This window comes from Hemitrygon akajei, chromosome 8, assembly GCF_048418815.1.
Source record: "Hemitrygon akajei chromosome 8, sHemAka1.3, whole genome shotgun sequence".
NCBI classification, from domain to species: domain Eukaryota; kingdom Metazoa; phylum Chordata; class Chondrichthyes; order Myliobatiformes; family Dasyatidae; genus Hemitrygon; species Hemitrygon akajei.
In genome coordinates this window covers 53,769,523-53,791,226 of record NC_133131.1, presented here as the reverse complement: position 1 = coordinate 53,791,226, position 21,704 = coordinate 53,769,523, and the positions used below count along the sequence as shown (strand labels likewise).

The 21,704-nt window shown below is 45.1% G+C and overlaps 1 protein-coding gene across 4 annotated transcripts in view; it reads left to right on the top strand.

The window, feature by feature from the left end:
* LOC140731909 (SH2B adapter protein 2) overlaps window positions 1-21,704 on the top strand; it is a 172,267-nt gene that overhangs the window by 39,586 nt on the left and 110,977 nt on the right. For all 4 annotated transcript variants that reach the window (XM_073053879.1, XM_073053880.1, XM_073053881.1 and 1 more), the window contains exon 4: window positions 17,783-17,884. In XM_073053879.1, the coding sequence (XP_072909980.1) occupies window positions 17,783-17,884 (102 nt within the window). The remainder of the gene's footprint in view (window positions 1-17,782; window positions 17,885-21,704) is intronic.

The following is a 21,704-nucleotide window of genomic DNA, read 5'->3' as shown; positions in this document are numbered from 1 at the left end:
CATGCCTCCGGCACTGAGTCTGGCCCTGTGGCTGAGAAGGGTAGGGAACAGAAGAGGAGGACAGCGGTAATAGGGACTCTATAGACCGGGGGACAGATAGGTGATTCTGTAGGTGCGAAAAAGAAACAAGGATGGTAGTTTGCCTCCCAGGAGCCAGGGATCGTGATGTTTCTGAGCGCATCCACAATATCCTGAAAAGGGAGGGTGAGCAGCCAGAGGCTGTCGTACATACTGGTACCAATGACATGGGTAGAAAAAGGGTGGAGATCCTGAAAGCAGAATACAGAGAGTTAGGAAGGAAGCTGAGTAGTAGGACCTCAAAGGTAGTCATATCAGGATTGCTGCCTGTGCCACACAATAGTGAGTATAGGAAAAGAATGAGGTGGAGGATAAATGTGTGGTTGAAGGATTGGAGCAGGGGTCAGGGTTTCAGATTTTTGAATCACTGGGACCTCCTCCGGGGCAGGTGTAACCTGTACAAAAAGGACGGGTTGCACTTGGATCTGAGGGGGACCAATATCCTGGCGGGGAAGTTTGCTAATAATGTTGGGGAGGGTTTAAACTGGATTTGCAGGGAGGTGGGAACCAAAGTGAAGAGGCAGAGGATGGGGAGGTTGGAGATAGCTTGTCCAAAGTTTGTGAGGAAGGATAGGCTTGTAGGGAGTTAGAGCAAAGATGCACTCAGCCTGAAGGTTTAAGATGTGTCTATTTTAATAAAGGAGTATCATAAACAAGGCGGATGAACTTAGAGTGTGGATCAATACGTGGAGCTGTGACGTTGTGGCCATTACAGAGACTTGCATGTCTCAGGAGCATGAATGCCTGCTGTTAATTTTTCCTGGCTTTAGATGTTTCAAACAGAACAGAGATGGAGGCAAAAGAGGTGGGGGTGTGGCATTGCTAATTAAGGATAGTGTCTCGGCTGCAGAAAAGGAGGAGGTCATGGAGGGATGGTCTACTGAGTCAGTGTGGGTGGGAGCTAGAAACAGGAAAGGAGCAATAACTCTGTTGGGTGTTTTTTATAGATAGCCCCAATAGTAAAAGGGATATCGAAGAGCAGATTCTGTAATGGTGCCACGATAGTAGGGTTGTGGTGATCCTAATATTGATTGGCATCTCCTTAGCACAAGGGGTTTAGATGTGGTGAGTTTGTGAGGTGTGTCCGGGAAGGCTTCCTGATGTAATGTGTAGATAAGCCAACTGGAGGAGAGGCTCTCCTTGATCTGGTATTGAGAAATGAACCTGGTCAGGTGTCAGATCTCTCGGTGGGAGAGCATTTTGGAGGTAGTGACCACAACTCTATCTCCTTCACCATGGCACTGGAGAGGGATAAGAGCAGACAAATTTGGAAAACATTTAATAGGGGTAGGGGGAAATATGATGCTATTAGGCTGGAAGTTGGGAGAATAAATTGGGAGCAGATGTTCTCAGGGAAATGCATGACAGAAACGTGGCAAATGTTCAGGGAAATGGGACATGTTTGGCACTACTTTGTGGGCCAAAGGGCCTGTATTGTGCTGTAGGTTTTCTATATTTTCTTTGTTAACATTTGCATGGAGTTCTACTAAAGTATGTTCCATAGAGGCAGGGAAAGGATGGTAGGGGTAAAAAACCATGATGTACAAAGGATGTAGAAAATTTAGTTAAGAGGAAAAGAAAAGCTTACTGTTAGAGCTCTAGAAAATTACGAAGTTGCTAGGAAGGAGCTTAAGAATGGAATTAGGAGAGCCAGAAGGGGCCATGAGAAGGTTTTGCTGAACAGGATTCAGGCAATCCCCAAGGCATTCTACAAGTATGTGAAGAGCAAGAGGATAAGCTGTGTGAGAACAGGACCAATCGGGTGCGATAGTGGAAATGTGTGAATGGAGTCGGAGGAGGTAGTGGAGTACTTAATGAATACTTTGCTTCAGTATTCATCAGGGGGAAAAGACCTTGCCAGGGTCCGGTATCTTTCTGATCGTGTCCATGATATCTTGAAGTGGGAAGGAGAACCAATGACAGAGGTAGGAAAAGGGAGGAGGTCCTGAAAACAGACTACAGGGAGTTAGGAAGGAAATTGAGAAGCAGGACTGCAAAGGTAGTAATCTTGGGATTACTACCTGTGCCACACAACAGTGAGTATAGGAATACAATGAGGTGGAGGATAAATGTGTGGCTGAGGGATTGGAGCAGGGGGCAAGGATTGAGATTTCTGGATCATTGGGACATCTTCTGGGGCAGGTGTGACCTATTCCAAAAGGACGATTGCACTTGAATCTGAGAGAGACCAAAATCCTGGCAGGGAGGTTTGCAAAGTCTGTTGGGGAGAGTTTGGGGGTTGGGAACCAAACTGAAGTGACGAGGGAACGGGAGGTTGGCTCACAAATAGAGAAAGCTTGGAGACAGTGCTAAAGGGAGGATAGGCAGGTGACAGAGAAGGGACACACTCAGACTGATGGTTTGAGATGTGTCTATTTTAATGCAAGGAGTATTATGAACAAAGTGGATGAGCTAAGAGCGTGGATCAGCACTTGGAGCTATGATGTTGTGGCCATTACAGAGACTTAAATGGTGCAGGGGCTGGAATGGCTAATTCAAGTGCCAGGCTTTAGATGTTTCAGAAAGGACAGGGAGGGAAGCAAAAGAGGTGGGGGCGTGGCACTGTTGATCAGAGATAGTGTCATGGCTGCAGAAAAAGAGGAAGTCATGGAGGGGTTGTCTATGGAGTCTCTGTGGGTGGAAGTTAGGAATAGGAAGGGGTCAATAACTCTACTGGTTGTTATTTATAGACCACCCAGTAGTAACAGCGATATCGAGGAGCAGATAGGGAGACAGGTTCTGGAAAGGAGTAATAATAACAGGGTTGTTGTGATGGGAGATTTTAATTTCCCAAATATTGATTGGCATTTCCCTAGAGTGAGGGGTTTAGAAGGAGTGGAGTTTGTTAGGTGTTTTCAGGAAGGTTTCTTGACTCAATATGTAGATAAGCCCACAAGTGGGAAGGCTGTACATGATCTGGTATTGGGAAATGAACCTGGTCAGGTGTCAGGTCTCTCGGTCAGAGAGCATTTTGGAGATAGTGATCATGATTCTATCTCCTTTACCATAGCATTAGAGAGGGATAGGAAAGAACAAGTTAGAGAATCGTTTAATTGGAGTTAAGGGGAAATGTGAGGCTATCAGGCAGGAACTTGGATGCATAAATTGGAAATTGATGTTCTCAGAGAAACGTACAGAAGTAACGTGGCAAATGTTCAGGGAATATTTGTGTGGGGCTCTGTGTAGATGTGTTCCAATGAGACAGGGAAAGGATGGTAGGGTACAGGAACAGTGGTGTATAAAGGCTGTTGTAAATCTCGTGAAGATGAAAAGAAGAGCTTATGAAAGCTTCAAAAAACTAGGAAATGATAGAGATCTAGAAAATTATAAGGCTAGCAAGAAGAAGCTGAAGAATCAGGAGAGCCAGAAGGCCTTTGCAGACAGGATTAAGGAAAACCCCAAGGCATTCTAGAAGTATGTGAAGAGCAAGAGGATAAGATGTAAGAGAATAGGACCAATCAAGTGTGACAGTGGAAAGGTGTGTATGGAACCGGAGGAGATGCCAGAGGTACTTAATGAATACTTTGCTTCAGTATTCACTATCAAAAAGGATCTTGGCGATTGTAGGGATGACTTACAGCAGACTGAAAAGCTTGAGAATGTAGATATTAAGGAAGAGGATGTGCTGGAGTTTTTGGAAAGCATCAAGTTGAATAAGTCACCAGAACCGGACAGGATGTACCCCAGGCTACTGTGGGAAGTGAGGCAGGAGATTGCTGAGCCTCTCGTGATGATCTTTGCATCATCAGTGAGGATTGGAGGGTTGCTGATTTTGTTCCCTTATACATTTGTACAAGAAAGGGAGTACGGATAGCCCAGGAAATTATAGACCAGTGAGTCTTACTTCAGTGGTTGGTAAGTTGATGAAGAAGATTCTGAGAGGCAGGATTTATGAACATTTGGGGAGGCATAATATGATTTGGAATAGTCAGCATGGCTTTGTCAAAGGCAGGTCATGCCTTACAAGTCTGATTGAATTTTTTGAGGATGTGACTAAACACATTGATGAAGGTAGAGCTGTAGATGGATTTTAACAAAGCATTTCATAAGGTACCCCATGCATGAGAAAGTAAGGAGGCATGGGATCCATGGGGACATTGCTTTGTGGATCCACAACTGGCTTGCCAACAGAAGGCAAAGAGTGGTTGTAGATGGGTCTTATTCTGCATGGAGGCCAGTGACCAATGGTGCGCCTCAGGGATCTGTTCTGGGATCCTACTCGTTGTGATTTTTATAAATGACCTATATTAGGAAGCAGAAGGATGGGTTAGTAAATTTGCTAATGACACAAAGGTTGGGGGGTGTTGTGGATAGTGTGGAGGGCTGTCAGAGGTTACAGCGGGACATTGATAGGATGCAAAAGTGGACTGAGAAGTGGCAGATGGAGTTCAACCCAGATAAGTGTGAGGTGGTTCATTTTAGAACATAGAATAGTACAGCACATTACAGGCCCTTCGGCCCACAATGTTGTGCCGACCCTCAAACCCTGCCTCTCATATAACCCCCCACCTTAAATTCCTCCATATACCTGTCTAGTAGTCTCTTAAACTTCTCTAGTTTATCTGCCTCCACCACTGGCTCAGGCAGTGCATTCCATGCACCAACCACTCTCTGAGTGAAAAGCCTTCCTCAATATCCCCCTTGAACTTCCCTCCCGTTACCTTAAAGCCATGTCCTCTTGTATTGAGCAGTGGTGCCCTGGGGAAGAGGCACTGGCTGTCCACTCTATCTATTCCTCTTAACGTCTTGTATACCTCTATCATGTCTCCTCTCATCCTCCTTCTCTCCAAAGAGTAAAACCCTAGCTCCCTTAATCTCTGATCATAATGCATACTCTCTAAACCAGGCAGCATCCTGGTAAATCTCCTCTGTACCCTTTCCAATGCTTCCACATCCTTCCTATAGTGAGGCGACCAGATCTGGACACAGTACTCCAAATGTGGCCTAACCAGTGTTTTATAGATCTGCATCATTACATCGTGTCTCTTAAACTCTATCCCTCGATTTATGAAAGCTAACACCCCATAAGCTTTCTTAACCACCCTATCTACCTGTGAGGCAACTTTCAGGGATCTGTAGACATGTACCCCCAGATCCCTCTGCTCCTCCGCACTACCAAGTATCCTGCCATTTACTTTGTACTCTGCCTTAGAGTTTGTCCTTCCAAAGGGTACCACCTCACACTTCTCTGGGTTGAACTCCATCTGCCACTTCTCAGCCCATTTACGCATCCTATCAATGTCTCTCTGCAATCTTCGACAATCCTCTGCACTATCTACAACACCACCAACTTTTGTGTCGTCTGAAAACTTGCCAACACACCCTTCTACCCCCACATCCAGGTCGTTAATAAAAATCATGAAATGTAGAGGTCCCAGAACAGATCACTAGTCACAACCCTCAATCTGAATGTACTCCCTCCACCACGACCCTCTGCCTTCTGCAGGCAAGCCAATTCTGAATCCACCTGGCCAAACTTCCCTGGATCCCATGCCTTCTGACTTTCTGAATAAGCCTACCGTGTGGAACCTTGTCAAATGCCTTACTAAAATCCATGTAGATCACATCCACTGCACTACCCTCATCTATATGCCTGGTCACCTCCTCAAAGAACTCTGTCAGGCTTGTTAGACACGATCTGCCCTTCACAAAGCCATGCTGACTGTCCCTGATCAGACCATGATTCTCTAAATGCCCATAGATCCTATCTCTAAGAATCTTTTCCAACAGTTTTCCCACCACAGACGTAAGGCTCACTGGTCTATAATTACCCGGACTATCCCTGCTACCTTTTTTGAACAAGGGGACAACATTCGCCTCCCTCCAATCCTCTGGTACCATTCCCGTGGACAAAGAGGACATGAAGATCCTAGCCAGAGGCTCAGCAATCTCTTCCCTCGCCTTGTGGAGCAGCCTGGGGAATATTCCGTCAGGCCCCGGGGACTTATCCGTCCTAATGTATTTTAGCAACTCCAACACCTCCTCTCCCTTAATATCAACATGCTCCAGAACTTCAACCTCACTCATATTGTCCTCACCGTCATCAAATTCCCTCTCATTGGTGAATACCGAAGAGAAGTATTCATTGAGGACCTCACTCACTTCCACAGCCTCCAGGCACATCTTCCCACTTTTACCTCTAATCAGTCCTACCTTCACTCCTGTCATCCTTTTGTTCTTCACATAACTGAAGAATGCCTTGGGGTTTTCCTTTACCCTACTCGCCAAGGCCTTTTGGTAGATCAAGTATGATGGCAGAATATGGCATTAATGGTAAGACGTTTGGCAGTGTGGAGGATCAGAGGGATCTTGGGGTCTGAGTCCAAAGGACACTCAAAGCTGCTGCATAGGTTGACTCTGAGGTTAAGAAGGCATATGGTGCATTGGCCTTCATCAATCCTGGGACTGAGTTTAAGAGCCGAGAGGTAATGTTGCAGCTATATAGGACCCTGCTCAGACCCTATTTGGAGTACTATGATCAGTTCTGGTTGCTGCACTACAGGAAGGACGTGGAAACCATTGAAAGGGTGCAAAGGAGATTTTCAAGGATGTTGCCTGGAATTGGGGAGCACGCCTTATGAGAGTAGATTGAGTGAATTTGGCCTTTTAACCTTAGAGTGACGGAGGATGAGAGGGTTGACCTGACAACGGTGTACAAAATAATGAGAGGCATTGATCATGTGGATAGTCAGAGGCTTTTTCCCAGAGCTGAAGTGGCTAGCATGAAAAGGCACAGTTCTAGGGTGCTTGGAAGTAGGTAGAGAGGAGATGTCAGGGGTAAGTTTTTTTATGCAGAGTGGTGAGTGTGTGGAATGGGCTGCCGGTGGTGGCGGTGGAGACAGAAACGATAGGGTCTTTTAAGAGACTCCTGGATAGATACATGGAGCTTGGAAAAATAGAGGTCTATGGGTAAGCCTAGGTAGTTCTAAGGTAAGGACATGTTCGGCACAGCTTTATGGGCCAAAGGGCCTGAATTGTGCTGTAGGTTTTCTATGTTTGTAATAGTGGGGATGACTTACAGCGGACTGAAATGCTAGATAGACATTAAGAAAGAGGATGTGCTGGAGCTTTTGTAAAACATTAAATTAGATTAGTCACTGGAACCGGATGAGATATACCTCAGGGTACTGTAAAAAGCATGGGAGCCTCTTGTAATGATGTGTGCATCATCAGTAGGGACAGGAGAAGTAACAGAGGATTGGAAGTTTGCAAATGTTCCCTTGTTCAAGAGAGGGTGAAGACATAACCAAGGAAATTATAGACCTGTGAGTCTGACTTCAGTGGTGGGCAAGTTGTTGGAGAAGTTCTTGAGAGGCAGGATTTATGGGCATTTGGAGAGATATAACCTGATTAGGGATTGTCAGCATGGCTTTGTCAAGGGCAGGTTGTGCCTTATGAGCCTGACCAAATTCTGTGAGGATGTAACAAAACACATTGATGAAGGTAGAGCACTGGATGTAGTGTATATGGATTTCAGCAAGGCATTTGATAAGGTTCCACATGCAAGGCTCCTTCAGAAAATATGGATACATGGGATCCAAGGAGACCTTGCTTTGTGGATGCAGAATTGGCTTGCCCACAGAAGGCAAAGGCTGGTTGTAGATATTTCATATTCTGCACGGATGTCAGTGACCTGTGGTGTTTGGCAGGGATCTGTTCTGGGACCCCTTCTCTTTGTTATAAATGACCTGGATGAAGAAGTAGAATGCAGGGTTAGTAAGTTTGCTGGTGACACAAAGTTTAGCGGTGTTGTGGATAGACTGGAGGGTTGTCAGAGGTTAGCGGTGTTGTGGATAGACTGGAGGGTTGTCAGAGGTTAGCGGTGTTGTGGATAGACTGGAGGGTTGTCAGAGGTTAGCGGTGTTGTGGATAGACTGGAGGGTTGTCAGAGGTTAGAGGTGTTGTGGATAGACTGGAGGGTTGTCAGAGGTTAGCGGTGTTGTGGATAGACTGGAGGGTTGTCAGAGGTTGCAGCAGGACATTGATAGGAAGTTGCAGATGGACTTCAACCCAGATAAGTGTGAAGTGGTTCATTTTGGAAGGTCTGATTTGAAGACAGAATGTTATATGAATGGTATGACTTTTGGCAATGTGAGAGATCTTGGGGTCTGTGTCCATAGGACACTCAAAGCTGCTGGACGGTTGACAGTGTTGTTATGAAGGCATGTAGTGTCTTGGCAGTCACCAACCGTGGGATTAAGTTCAAGAGCTGTGAGGTAATGTTGCAGCTATATAAGAACTTGGTCAGACCCCACTTGGAGTACTGTGTTTACTTCTGGTCACCTCACTACAGTAAATACTGTCGAGAGGGTGCAGAGGAGATTTACAAGGATGTTTCCTAGATTGGAGGGCATACCTTATGAGAATGGGTTGAGCATAATTGGCCTTTTCTTCTTGGAGTGACAGAGGATGAGAGGTGACCTGATAGGGGTGTATAAGATGATGAGGGGCATTGATCGTGTGGATAGCCAGAGGCTTTTTCCCAGGGCCGAAATGGCTAACATGAGGGGGCATAGTTTTAAGGTGCTTCGAGAAAGGTGCTAAGGGGGTGTCAGAGGTCAGTTTTTTACACAGAGAGTGGTGGGTACATGGAACGCACTGTCGGTGGTGGTGGAAGCAGATGCAATGGAGTCTTTTAAGAGCCTCTTAGATAGGTACATGGAGCTTAGAAATATAAAGGGCTATGTGCTAGGGAAATTCTAGGCTGTTTCTAGAGTAGGTTACATGGTCAGCCTGTAATGTGCTGTAAATTTTTAGGTTCTTACTGGGTCAAGGACTCATCTGGATGTTACTTCAACATTAAGAGAGACTCTGCCTCTGCCACACCCTCTGTCAATGAGTTACAGAATCAAAGTTTGTCTAACCTCTCCTTATAGCTCGTTCACTCTTATCCAGACAACATACTGGTAAACTTCTTCTGTACCCTCTCCATAACCTCCACATTCTTCCTATAATGGTGTAACCAGAAGTAAAATGCAAGATCATTGATATAGATGACATGTATCAAAGGACCCAGTACCAATCCCTGTTGCACACCACTAGTCACAAGCCTCCAGTCAGAGAGGCAACCCTTTACTGCCTCTTCCTGAAAGCCAAGTGACTGAGCCTTCTTGACCAACCTCCAATGTGGCTCGTCAATTGCCTTACTAAAGTCCATGTAGACATTGTCCACTGCCTTATCTTCATGCATTTTCTGCTAACTTCCTCAAAAAACTATAAGGCTGGTTAGACATGACCTACCACACACACAGCCATGCTAACTATCTTTCATCAGTACAAATACTTCCATATCTGCTCCCTTTGAATCCCTTCCAATAACTTTCTCACAACTGATGTGAGAAACAGTTGTCCCTGATGACCACACCTGCAATAGGTGCATCCAGCTGCAGCTCCTATCAGACCGAGTTAGGGAATTGGAGCAGGAGCTGGATGAACTACGGATCATTCGGGAGGCAGAGGCAGAGATAAATAAGAGTTATTGGGAGGTAGTCACACCAAAAAGACAGGAGGTAGGCAAATGGGTGACAGTCAAGAGAAGCAGGGGGAGCAGACAGAGAGAGCAGAGCACCCCTGTGGCCATTCCCATCAAAAATAAGTATACCGTTTTGGATACTGTTGGTGGGGATGACCTACCAGGAACAAGTTGCAGTGGTCCTGTCTCTGGCACTGAGGTTGGGCCCTCGACTAGGAAGGGGAGGAGGGAAGAGAAGAGAGCGGTAGTGATAGGGGATTCTATAGTCAGGGGGGCGGATAGGAGATTTTGTGGGGAAGATCGGGAGTCTCGGATGATATGTTGCTTCCCTGGTGCCGGGGTCCGAGACATCTCAGATCGGGTGCAGGTTATTCTCGAGAGGGAGGGCAAGAATCCAGATGTTGTGGTCCATGTAGGGACCAATGACGTGGGTAGGATGAGTGAGGGGGTCCTGCGTAGGGAGTTCAGGGAGTTAGGTGTGAAGCTGAAGAGCAGGACCTCCAGGGTAACAATCTCAGGATTGCTACCTGTGCCACGTGCGAATGAGGCAAGGAACAGAAAGATTATACAGATTAATATGTGGCTGAGAGGATGGTGCAGGAGGGAGGGCTTCAGGTTTTTAGATAATTGGGCTTTGTTCCAGGGAAGGTGGGATCTGTTCCAAAGGGACGGTTTACACCTGAACTGGAGCGGTACTAACATTCTTGCAGGGAAGTTTGCTAGTGCTTCTTGGGGGGGGTTTAAACTAAATTTGTAGGGGGCGGGGATCCAGGATAGCGAGAGAAAGAATAAAGGTCAGGTGGGGACTACATGGTTCCGGAATATTAAGTGTGTAGTAGAGAAAGGTGAGGCGGAACAAGTGATAAGGAGGACACATGTACAGAGGGATGGTCTGACGGAACATGGAGTTAAATGTGCAGAAAGAATAAGTAAATTTAGGAAGGACAACAAAATTCTAGGGGCGTATAGCCCGATGGGAGTTCGGGGAGCTGGGTTAAGCACAATAGGCAGCGATTCAAATAGAGAGGAGAAATGGGCTAAAAATTCTATATCTGAATGCACGAAGTGTCAGAAATAAGGCGGATGAGCTTGAAGCTCAGGTGCGAATGGGTAACTATGATGTTGTTGGGATAACGGAGACATGGCTGCAGGGAGATCAGACCTGGGAAATGAATGTACAAGGGTATACGTGCTATCGTAGGGGCAGAAATGTGGGCAGAGGAGGTGGGGTGGCCCTGTTGGTGAGGAATGAGATTCAGTCCTTTGCAAGGGGGGACATAGGATCAGGAGAAGTGGAGTCTGTGTGGATAGAATTGAGGAACAGTAAGGGCAAAAGGACCCTAATGGGTGTTGTCTACAGGCCACCAAACAGTAGCATGGATATTGGGTGCAAGTTGAATAGGGAGTTAACATTGGCATGTGGCAAAGGTAATGTCGTAGTAGTTGTGGGGGATTTCAACATGCAGGTGAACTGGGAGAATCAGGTTGGTGCTGGACCACAGGATAGGGAGTTTGTAGAGTGCCTAAGGGATGCATTCTTGGAACAGCTTGTACGAGAGCCGACCAGGGACAAGGCTATTCTGGATGTAGTGTTATGTAATGAACAGGATTTGATAAGCGATCTTGAAGTAAAGGAGCCATTAGGAGGTAGTGACCATAATATGATGAGTTTTTATCTGCAATTTGAGAAGGATAAGGGCAGATCGGAGGTGTCAGTGTTGCAGTTGAACAGGGGAAACTATGGAGCCATGAGGGAGGAGCTGGCCAAAGTTGACTGGATGGATATCCTAGCAGAAAAGACAGTGGAACAGCAATGGCAGGTATTCTTGGGAATAATGCACAAGGTGCAAAATCAGTTCATCCCCCGGAGAAGGAAGGATTCAAAGGGGGGGGAAAGGGGCCACGGTGGTTGACAAAGGAAGTCAGAGATTGCATAGCATTAAAAAAAAGGAAGTATGACAGAGCTAAGGTGAGTGGGAGGACAGATGATTGGGAAGTTTTTAAGGAACAACAGAACTTAACTAAAAAGGTAATATGGGGAGAAAAAATGAGGTACGAACACAAGTTAGCCAGGAATATAAAGGAGGATAGCAAAAGCTTTTTTAGGTATGTGAAGAGAAAGAAGATAGTTAAGAACAATGTTGGGCCCTTGAAGAATGAATTGGGTGAAATTGTTATGGGAAACAGTGAAATGGCAGAAGAATTTAATAAGTACTTTAGATTTGTCTTCACTAAGGAAGACACAAGCAATCTCCCAGATGTATGGATGGGCCAAGGACATAGAGTAACAGAGGAAATGAAACAGTTTGACATTAGGAAGGAAACAGTGATGAGTAGACTGATGGGACTGAAGGCTGACAAATCCCCAGGTCCAGATGGTCTGCATCCTAGGGTACTAAAGGAGGTGGCCCTGGAAATTGTGGATGCATTGGTAATCATTTTCCAGTGTTCCTTAGATTCAGGATCAGTCCCTGAGGATTGGAGAATGGCTAATGTTATCCCACTTTTTAAGTGTAACCCCTGGGTCGCCTCAGGCATCGCTCAAACTCGTTCTAGTCTAGGGGGAGCAGCCTTCGGCCCCGCCAAACTGGGTAATCAGCTGGTGTGGATGCTGTGTGATGTCCCCGCCTCGCCCAAAAAAACAGACAGTACACCTTATGCGATTAAATGAGTACAATTTATAAAGATTACTATAACTAAGCGATTACTAACGATACAGTATATATGAATAAGAGAAAAAAAAGAAAAGGCGCCAAACTTATCAAAGTCCAAACCACTTCGTGCACAATCGTTGGAGCTCAATTACTGAAGTCTTCTGGCCACCATTCGATCCCCTCCGACTTCCTCGACCCGCCTCCTGGGACCCCCACGGTGGTCGACCAGACGCTCCACACTCCTCTGTCTCCGTCTCCTCTCATCACCGAAAACCTTGGGCCGGGGACTGTCGCCCAGCTTCCAGCATCCCGTCCTCTCTCTCTCACTCCATCGCCCCGACTCCCCAAAATCCTGCCAACAATCAGTTTACAGTCCCAAACAAGCTTCCAGCACTTATCATAACAAAGACGCTAGCATTCCTACTATTAACAAAACAAAGACGCCATTTTGATTACATACACAGTAACAAAGAAAAAGAAAAAAAACCCCGTTACATAAGAAAGCTGGGAGGGAGAAAACAGAGAACTATCGATCTGTCAGCCTGACATCGGTGGTGGGGAAGATGCTAGAGTCCATTATTAAAGATGAAATAGTGGCATATCTAGATAGCAGTGATAGGATTGGGCCGAGCCAGCATGGATTTACCAAGGGTAAATCATGCTTGACTAATCTGTTGGAGTTTTTCGAGGATGTAACCAGGAAGTTAGACAGGCGAGATCCAGTGGATGTAGTGTACCTCGATTTTCAGAAGGCATTTGATAAGGTCCCATATAGGAGATTGGTGGGTAAAATCAAAGCTCATGGCATTGGGGGGAAGACATTGACATGGATAGAAAACTGGTTGGCAGATAGAAAGCAAAGGGTAGCGGTGAATGGGTGTTTCTCGGAATGGCAGGTGGTGACTAGTGGGGTGCCACAGGGCTCAGTATTGGGACCACAGCTGTTTACAATTTACATCAACGATTTAGATGAAGGCATTGAGAATAACATCAGCAAATTTGCTGATGATACTAAGCTGGGTGGCAGTGTGACATGTGATGAGGATGTTAGGAGAATTCAGGGTGACTTGGATAGGCTGGGTGAGTGGGCAGATACTTGGCAGATGACATTTAATATGAATAAGTGTGAGGTTATCCACTTTGGGAGTAAGAACAGGAAGGCAGATTATTATCTGAATGGTGTAGAGTTAGGTAAGGGAGAAATACAAAGAGATCTAGGAGTCCTTGTTCATCAGTCACTGAAGGTGAACAAGCAAGTGCAGCAGGCAGTGAAGAAGGCCTTTATTACAAAGGGAATTGAGTACAAGAGCAAGGAAATCCTCTTGCATTTGTACAGAGCCCTGGTGAGACCACACCTGGAGTATTGTGTACAGTTTTGGTCTCCAGGGTTAAGGAAGGACATCCTGGCTGTAGAGGAAGTGCAGTGTAGATTCACGAGGTTAATTCCTGGTATGTCTGGACTGTCTTACGCAGAGAGGTTAGGGAGACTGGGCTTGTACACTCTGGAATTAAGGAGATTGAGAGGGGATCTGATTGAAACATATAAGATTATTAAGGGATTGGACAAGATAGAGGCAGGAAATATGTTCCAGATGCTGGGAGAGTCCAGTACCAGAGGACATGGTTTGAGAATAAGGGGTAGGTCATTTAGGACAGAGTTAAGGAAAAACTTCTTCTCCCAGAGAGTTGTGGGGGTCTGGAATGCACTGCCTCGGAAGGTAGTGGAGGCCAATTCTCTGGATGCTTTCAAGAAGGAGCTAGATAGGTATCTTATGGATAGGGGGATCAAGGGATATGGGGACAAGGCAGGAACCGGGTATTGATAGTAGATGATCAGCCATGATCTCAAAATGGCGGTGCAGGCTCGAAGGGCCAAATGGTCTACTTCTGCACCTATTGTCTATTGTCTATTGATGTCAGACTCAGCCGACCTATAATTTCCTGGTTTCTGTTTGGAGCCTTTTTTGAACAGATGAACAATATTGGCTATCTTCCAATCCTCTGGTACCTCTTATGTCGCTAAGGATGCTTTAAATATCTCTACCAGGACCTGGTAATTTTTGCACTTGTCTCCTCTGTAATCTGTCCATGAAGTTGATGCCACATTGCCTCACTTCCAGTGTGTACAATCAAAGCCAATGGCCTACTGAAAAGATAACTGTCTTTTCCTAAAGTTCTCATTAGTACTGATTTTGGTTAACTTACCACACAGGAAGTTGCTTATGGGAACTTACTAGCAGCTTAAAAAAATTAAATCCTTCAGAATTTTTAAAAGCATCTCTGATCAGGAGCATTTAAAGTGCTGAAAGAGGATTGTGAGCAGGGGTTGTGGTGCAGAGACTATGGGTTAAATGGATTCCTCCTGTGCTCCTGCCCCGTCCTTGCCATCTGCTTGAAAACCACAGGCTAATTGATTCATTCTCACCTAGGGTGAATGAGATACTGTTTTCTGGGGCTTCCGACTGTAAGAGGTAGACGTGGACACGCCAATTGTGCCAGCATTTGTTGTCCTACACACTGAGTTTGGATCACTTCATTGATCAATCTGGAGGCAGGCTAGGATGGAAAAACTGCTTATTCTACCTGAATCACAAAATAGAGGTGTCTAAAACTAGAAGGCATGTGTATAGGGTGGGGGTAAGTGGTTTAGAGGTGACCTGAGGAAGAATTCCTTCCCCCAGAGGGTGGTTAGAATTGGGAATGTACTGTATTACCTGAAGGAGATGGAGGCAGAGATCTTCACAATGTTGCCAAGTCTCTAGACTTGTCAATAAGGAAGAGAAGACCCACAGCAAAGTGCAGGCAAATGGGCAAGTTCAGATGGGACAAGAGTTCTGTTTCTCCTATGTTACTTTTTCAATCATTAGGTACTACAGTAACTAAGTGAAGGACAGAAAGAGGGATTCAACTCATTTCTCTCAGACCTTTGCATTTCTGTTCTAATCCAGTTCCTGTTCCCAAACTTATCTTGTGATTGGACACTGGAGTCGAACAACCCTTTGCATAAAGGAAAAGCTGGTTACTACACATACCACCCATTGATGGAAGGGCTACAACAATTTTCATAAGCTTGCTTCCCTAACCAACTTCTGATTTTTGTTTCACATTTCTCTGTTGCCACAGAGTCATCCAGAACAGAAATGGCCAATTCAGCTGATCAAGTGTCAGTTCTCAGCAAGCCCTATTTAACCATATAATCATATAACAATTACAGCCCGGAAACAGGCCATCTCGGCCCTTCTAGTCCGTGCCGAACGCTTACTCTCACCTAGTCCCACTGACCTGCACTCAGCCCATAACCCTCCATTCCTTTGCCCGGCTTTGGTCCATATTTCACTCCAGGGAAAGTATTCCAAGCCAATACTTGTTACTCAAGCTGTCTCTATACTAATCACATCCTTCCTTTAGTATGCAACCAGAACTGCACACACTACTCCAGATGCAGTCTCACCAATATCCTTTGCAGCTGTAACATGATTGCCCAACTCCTACACTGAATGCCCATCCAATGAAGGCCAGTTTGCCAAATGTCTTCTTCATGACCTTGTCTACCTTTATCACCATTTTCAAGGAACTACGTGAGGTGTCTCTGCTCTACAGCCCAGGACCCTGCCATTCATCATGCGGGTCCTTCCCAAAATGTATCACTTTGTATTTGCTTAAGTGAAATTCCACCTGACATTCCCTGGCCCACTGACCAGTTGGTCTAGACTCTATTGTATCTTTAGATAATACACATAAAATGCTGGAGGAACTCAGCAGGTCAGGCAGCATCGATGGAACAGAGTACAGTTGATGTTTTGGGCCAAGACCCTTCGGCAGGACTAGAGAAAAAAAGCTGAGGAGTAGATCTAATAGATGGGTGGAGTGGAGAGAGAAATACAAAGTGATAGGTGAAACTGGGAGGGGGAAGGATGATGTAAAGAGCTGGGAAGTTGATTGGTAAAAGAGATACAGGGCTGGAGAAGGGGGAATCTGATAGAAGCGGACAGAGGGTCATGGAAGAAAGAAACGAAGGGAGGAGAATCCGGAGGGAGGCAATTGTTAGTCGAGGAGATAAGGTAAGAGAGGGAAAAGAGGATGGGGAATGGTGAAGGAGAGGGGGGTGGGCATTACCGGAAGTTCAAGAATTCTATGTTCATGCCATCAGGTTGGAGGCTACCCAGGCAGAATATAAAGTGTTGTTCGTCCAACTTAAGTGTGGCCTCATCATGACAGTAATAGACATGGGAATGGGAAGTGGAATTAAAATGGGTGGCCACTGGGAGATCCTGCTTTTTCTGGTAGGTGATTGGTGGAGCAGTCTCCCAATCTACGCCGGGTCTTGCTGATATACAGGAAGCCATACCAGGAGCACCAGGCACAGTATATGACCCCAACAAATCTACTCCTCAGCTTTTTTTTCCAGATTTGCCGAAGGGTCTCACCCAAAATGTCGACTGTACTCCTTTCCAAAGATGCTACCTGGCTTGCTGAGTCCCTCCAGCATTTTGTGTGTGTTGCTTGGATTTCCAGCATCTGCAGATATTTTCGTCTGTGTTTGTATCTTTAGGTAACCTTCTTCACCATTTACGAATAGTTTTGATGTCATTCACAAATTTTGCAGTCACCTACATTTTCATCCAAATCATCAGTGCATATGACAGACAACAGAGCACTGACCTCTGTGGCACACCCCTCCCCTCCTGCTCTCTCCAACTCCTAACCATACCCAGCTGGGCAGTCACCACGGATCCCTGTCATCTCTCTTCCAGGCCCATCGGACTCATTTAAAGGCTCTTTCTGCTACACTGCTGAGTGAGCCTCATGTGCATTCACAGTTCATGTGACATCCTCCATGAGGTAAGGTCCAGAATTGAGCACTGGGGACCTGAAGTTCATCTACTTGTGTCCAATTTGTCTGATTTCCTTTTACAACATGCCGTTTGAACTCCATGCAAAACAAGATTCTTGTTGTTACAAAACAATGGAACCAATCAGCAGGTCAGGCAAAGTCTGTGGAGAAAGGAACAGAGTTATTGTTTCAGGTCAATAGCTTTTCATCAGAGCTGACCAGTTCAGTTACAAGGTTAGTAACCTGAAACATTCACTCTGTCCTCTCTCCATTGATGCTACCTTTCCAGCTGTGTATTTCCAACATTTTCTTTTAACTTCAGTGTTTTGTGTCTCAGCTCAGCAATGTTTTTCTTCTCTCTCCTCTGTTCTTATTACCACCTACTCACACATGCACACAGTCACACACATACATATGCACACACGCACACACTCCCACTCCAACTCACACACGCACGCTCCTCAGTCATAATTAAAAACCTTCACTTTCCACCTGCTCTGAATATGCCCATCTCCTGTGGATTGTGAACATCCTTTTGGTGACCTATGAGATCTGAACTTTGGTCCTGTGTATGTGATTGAAGCCTTGTGGTTGGTGAGAATGTGCCAAGGATGGGGAGCATCAGCAGGTAGACTTGGCCCTGCCTTCTCTTCCAGCTTACAGGGTTGTGAAGCTGTTGTACAGTGGTTGACGGAACCCTGCCTGATTGCTCTCCCACAATGACCTGTTGTGTTTTATTGGCAGTCAACAAAGTCACGAGTCAGCATCCCGCTCTCTGCGATTGTGGAAGTGCGGACCACCATGCCCCTGGAAATGCCGGACAGAGACAACACGTTTGTGCTGAAGGTGAGTGATGAGGTGGAGCAGTAGCCTCTGCTCCTTGGACATCCCCCACATGGTGGTGGATTGCAGCACTGCTGTTTGTTACCCACACCACAAGAGGAATAGGGGACACTCTGAGATGGGGGGGGGGTTGTCCTCTCTGCAGCTGAGCTCAGTGGAAGACTCTGCCACATCAGCACTTCAAGAGCTATGAGCACGGCTTCTGGTTGGCTTCACACAGCATGCAGGGTGTGTGGACTTCAGCTGGAGACTGTCCCACCCTCAGGAAACTGTGGAGTCCAGGAAGTCCACAGTACAAGCCCTTCACAAATTCAGCTCTGACCTTGGGATGAAACAGGGCACCAGCCTTCATGCTGTCCCAAGTTGGGCCAGAACTCTCTCACCTTTGACATTGGTCTTTCACTGGGCCAAAGTCCTTTTGGTCTTTAGGAAAAGATGATGAATGTTCAAGTAGCAATGGGAGAAGTAAAAGATTAAGTGAGAGGGGATAACAGGCAAGGAGAAAGCCAGGTAAACAAAGGAGAGACTGGGAGGAGCTGCAGGGTCAGGGAATCTATGCTTATAAAGCTCAGCATCATGTACGTTAACTACTAACTCAACATACCTTGTCACTTGCAGTTTAGTGTGCAACATGTGTCCAGATCTCACTGTTCTTGTGCAGCTTTCAGAATTTGCCTCTTCTCATTCTTCCTACCAAAATGTAACACTTGTAATTTTCAGTTTTCCTCTTTGCCTGTCCATTAAATATGCTTCCTTCCTCGTCACGGTCCACTACACCTCTAAATTTTGTATCCTCAGTAGATTGTACCTGTACAACCAAGCTCTAGTCTCAGTACTGAGCCCTGGCAGTCCCCACTGTTCAATTCCTACAATCCAACGGACATCTTTTTATCTGTCAGCTTTGGTGTCACATGGCCTGTTTCTGTATTTTGTCGCTGCCCACTTTATCCCTTGGCCTTCAAACTTATTGACAAGCATGCTATGTGGCATCAGTGAACTGATTTTGGAAGTTAACGTATTCCGCATTTCCCTCAGCAACATACTCCACTAAGTAGAAAACACTAAATAAATTCAAAAGCATAATTTACAGTCCATCAGTCCATGCTGTTTCCTCTAATCAAGCCATACTTCTCCAAGTGAGACATGATTTTAGATACAAGAGTTTCTGCAGGTGTTGGAAATCATGAGCATCTCACACTAGATGCTGGAGGAATTCAGCAGGTCATGTAGCATCAATAGAGTGTAATAAACTCTAATTTTCCAGCCGAGACCCTTCATCGGTACTGGAAAGGAAGGGGGCAGAAACCAGAATAAGAAGGTGGAGGCGAAGCAGGTGATAGGAGGAACAAGGTGAGGAGGTAGGTGACTGGGTGGGGAAGGGGGTATGAAGTTGGGAGGGGATAGGTGGAAGAGGTAAGGGGCCAAAGAAGAAGCAATCTGATATGAGAGGACAGCGGACAATGAAAGAAAGAGGAGGGGACCAGAGAGGGGTGATGGGCAAGTGAGCTAAAAAGATAAACGGATAACCAGAATGGGAAATGGAAAAAAGAGAAGTGAGTAGGCTGGAGTAATTACCAGAATTTGGTGTTCATCCATCTGGATGGAGGCTGCCAGTTGGAATATGATGTGTTGCTCATCCAACCTGAGTTTGCCCTCGTTGTAGTAGAGGAGGCCATGGACAAACATGTCAGTATGTGAATGGCAAATGGAATTGAAGTCAAATTTAAATGGGTAGCCACTGGCAGATCCTGCCTTTTTTAAAAAAAATTTTATTAGTTTTTCAAAACATTTTACAAAATTAAAAACCCCAAATCCCAATGAGGAGCATTAATACAGTGCAAAATTAAGCATACAATAACAATATGCTACAAAGGAAGAGAATTTAACAAAAAAGACAAGTTAAAGACAAGTGAGCTTAGTGTCCTCCCCAAGCCCCAAAACCCAAGAAAAAAACAACAACAACTCCAGACCAACCACCACACAATATAGAGAGTATAAGTCAGGACAGTCAAACTCCCAGACTGTGAATACACTTAGCAACAGAGGATAATAATGCCTACTACCAGAAAAAAAAAGGGAGCTGAAAGCAAGGGACCGAAAAGAAGAGAAAAAAAAAAGAAAAAAAACCCTAGTCAAGAGGAAGGTTATGAAAGTACTCGGTAAAAGGTCCCCAGACCTTATGGAACTTTAGATCCGAATTAAGAACTAAATAATGAATTTTTCCGAGGTCTAAGCAGGCCATAATGTCGTTAAGCCATTGCGCATGAGTGGGCGGGGCAACATCTCTCCATCTAAGGAGGATCAAGCGTCTCGCCAGGAGAGAGGCAAAGGATAGTATTCGGCATTTGGTCGGACCCAGACATAAATCTGTCACGCCCCAAAAACCGAACAGAGCAATTAAGGGGTTAGGTTCTAGGTGCTGATTCAGAATACCCGATAATGTAGTGAAGACATCTTTCCAGAATTTCTCCAAGCTAGGACAGAGCCAGTACATATGGATGAGAGAGGCCACGCCCCTCTTGCATTTATCACAGAGCGGACTAATGCCAGGGTAGAATCGAGATAGTTTAGATTTAGACATATGGGCTCTATGAACAATCTTAAACTGTAAAAGGCAATGGCGAGCACAAAGGGAGGTTGAGTTAACCGATTTGAGAACTGAGTCCCAGCTCTCCTCGGATAAAGAGATATTTAAATCCTGCTCCCAGGCCATTTTAATTTTATCCACAGGGGCCCGTCGTAAGGCTGCTAGTTTATCTCGGATAATTGATATTAATCCTTTACCTAGTGGATTAATGGAAAGAAATAGGTCCATAGCATTTTTCGCAGGCATTTCAGGAAAGTTAGGAATTAAAGGAGCAGTAAAGTGTCGGATTTGGAGATATCTGAAAAAGTGAGCATTAGGCAGGTTGAACTTAACAGAGAGCTGCTGAAAAGAAGCGAAGCGATTATCAATGAAGAGATCTTCAAAATGTCTAATGCCCTTCCTGTACCAAACATGGAATGCTGAATCGTACGTAGTAGGTAAAAAAAGGTGATTGTGTGCGACAGGGCTAGAAACGGAAAACCCCTGGAAACCATAGCATTTCCTGAACTGAGCCCATATATGCAAAGTGTGTCTAACAAGAGGATTAGCTATTGATCTGGGCAGACTGCTAGGGAGTGCAGAGCCAAGAAGTGCAGATATAGATAATTCTTTAGTGGAGCTCAACTCCATTGCCACCCAGTTAGGGCACTCGGGTTGACCACGGAAGAAAGACCAGAAGGCAGCACAACGTATATTAGCTGCCCAATAATATAAGTGAAAGTTAGGTAAAGCCATGCCACCCTCTTTTTTAGATTTTTGGAGGTGGATTTTATTAATTCTAGAGCACTTATTCTGCCACAGATATGACAAAATAATGGAGTCTAAGGAATCAAAAAAAGATTTAGGAATAAAAATTGGGATAGATTGAAATAAGTATAAAAATTTAGGGAGAACATACATTTTAACAACATTAATACGACCTACCAAAGACATAGATAGAGGTGACCATTGTACCAGACTCTGTTTTATATCATATGAAAGATTGACAAAGTTTTCACGAAAGAGATCTTTAAACTTTCTTGTGACTGTAATTCCAAGATAAGTAAATTGATTATGGACTACTTTAAAAGGGAGATCACGAAATATTAGTTCTTGTGCTTCTTTATTAATTGGGAAAAGTTCACTCTTATGTAAATTGAGTTTATAGCCAGAGATCTGGCTAAACTGATCAAGAAGTGAAAACATTAGAGGTAAAGATGTAGACGGATTTGAGAGAAAGAGTAATAAGTCATCAGC